The 1,513-nt window shown below is 35.0% G+C and overlaps 1 protein-coding gene across 2 annotated transcripts in view; it reads right to left on the bottom strand.

Annotated features, from left to right (window-relative positions):
* The window catches only part of cep290 (centrosomal protein 290), a gene marked incomplete in the record, with an annotated part of 103,571 nt that overhangs the window by 82,641 nt on the left and 19,417 nt on the right, over positions 1 to 1,513 (bottom strand). For both annotated transcript variants that reach the window (XM_014017619.1, XM_014017618.1), the window contains 1 exon segment: positions 258 to 347. In XM_014017619.1, the coding sequence (XP_013873073.1) occupies positions 258 to 347 (90 nt within the window).

The raw sequence follows: 1,513 nt of genomic DNA, 5'->3' as shown, positions 1-1,513 counted from the left end.
TGTAATCATCAAAATTAAACGAAATAAACATTTGAAATATATGAGTTTGTATGTAATGTATGAATATAATATACAAGTTTCACTTTTTAAATGGAATTACTGAAATAAATCTACTTTTTCATGATATTCTAATTTTATGACCAGCACCTGTATCTTCTAACAACCATTTACCGACAACACAATGATTTTATAAAATTTACTTAATGAAATGCAAAACAAAGAACTACCTCCAAATGCTGCCTACGTCTAAAACTCACCTTCCACTCCTCCACTTTGGCGTTGACAGTTGCCATGATTGGGTCATTCTCTGCAGTTATGCTATGAATCTCGTCTGTTAGCTCTTTAATCTGCATACAAAAAAAAAAGTTTCACCCCTGGAGGTCTTACCTTTTAACTCAGACATTAGAACGTACCCAATTTTTGTTTATGCTACAGCAAGAACACATGATAAAACATACACCAACTCTCATTCTGTGTTTTAAACCTCCTGGCTGCAATGATCAGAAAGTATAAAAATACAAAACTGGATCTAACATTCAGTTGATCAGTTACAAAATTTCCTTCAAATCCTAACTTTAAGTGTACAAAAAATATAACAAATTCCATTATTAAACAAAAAATACAGCACATTTATAAAAAACCTGTTACATCATATTTCAGCAATAACAATCTGTAGCTTTTTTCTGTCTGACTTTACCAGTCTCGTCATTGTGGAAGTATTTCTGTCTGACTTTTTTTTCTAATGCTGCTTTAGTTCATTAAGATTTTACAAAAAAATTGTTTCTGCACAGCTCCACTTAAAGTCCCAACACAGAATTTCAATCAGATTGAGGTCTGGACTTTGAATGGATTATTGCAACATCTTGATTGTTTTCTTTTTGAGCTGTTCTGAAATAGATTAGCTGCTGTTTGGGATCATTGTTCTGTTGCATTAGCTACTGTGTTTGGGATCATTGCTCTGTTGTATCATGACCCAGTTTGGTCAAAACTTCAGCTGTCTGACAGATGGCCTTACATTTAACTTTAGTCTCTTTTGGGCTGCAGAAAAGTTGGCAGTTGACTCAGTGACTGTGAGGTGCCCAGTTTATGTGGCTGCAAAACAATCCCAAATCTTTATATCTTGTCACAAACCCTAAACTTTACCTGGTATTTGAATCAGATCAGAATATTCTGGGGCATTTACATGATGCTTTTTTATTCCGATTGGCCATTTAATCTAATTATGTCCATGTAAACATAGCTAATAAGTTTCTGTTTATGTGAGGTTAGATTGGAATAATTTTAGAACCTGTTGAAGTCCTAATATGTAAAATCCTCCAACTAATTAAGGGTGGATTTTTTTCGTCACTGTACATTTGTTTAAAAGGCACAAAATAGTTGAGTAGATTTAACACTGCAATGTTTTTTGACCCTCTCCTTGGGCTGCTACCTTATCGTGGTGGAGGGGTTTGAGTGTCCCAATGATCCTAGGAGCTATGCTGTCTGGGGCTTTATGCCCCTGGTAGGGTCACCC

Source organism: Austrofundulus limnaeus, unplaced genomic scaffold, assembly GCF_001266775.1.
Source record: "Austrofundulus limnaeus strain Quisiro unplaced genomic scaffold, Austrofundulus_limnaeus-1.0 Scaffold173, whole genome shotgun sequence".
Lineage (NCBI taxonomy): Eukaryota > Metazoa > Chordata > Actinopteri > Cyprinodontiformes > Rivulidae > Austrofundulus > Austrofundulus limnaeus.
Note: the sequence above shows the minus strand (reverse complement) of the source record. Positions and strands in the feature narration are given on the sequence as shown.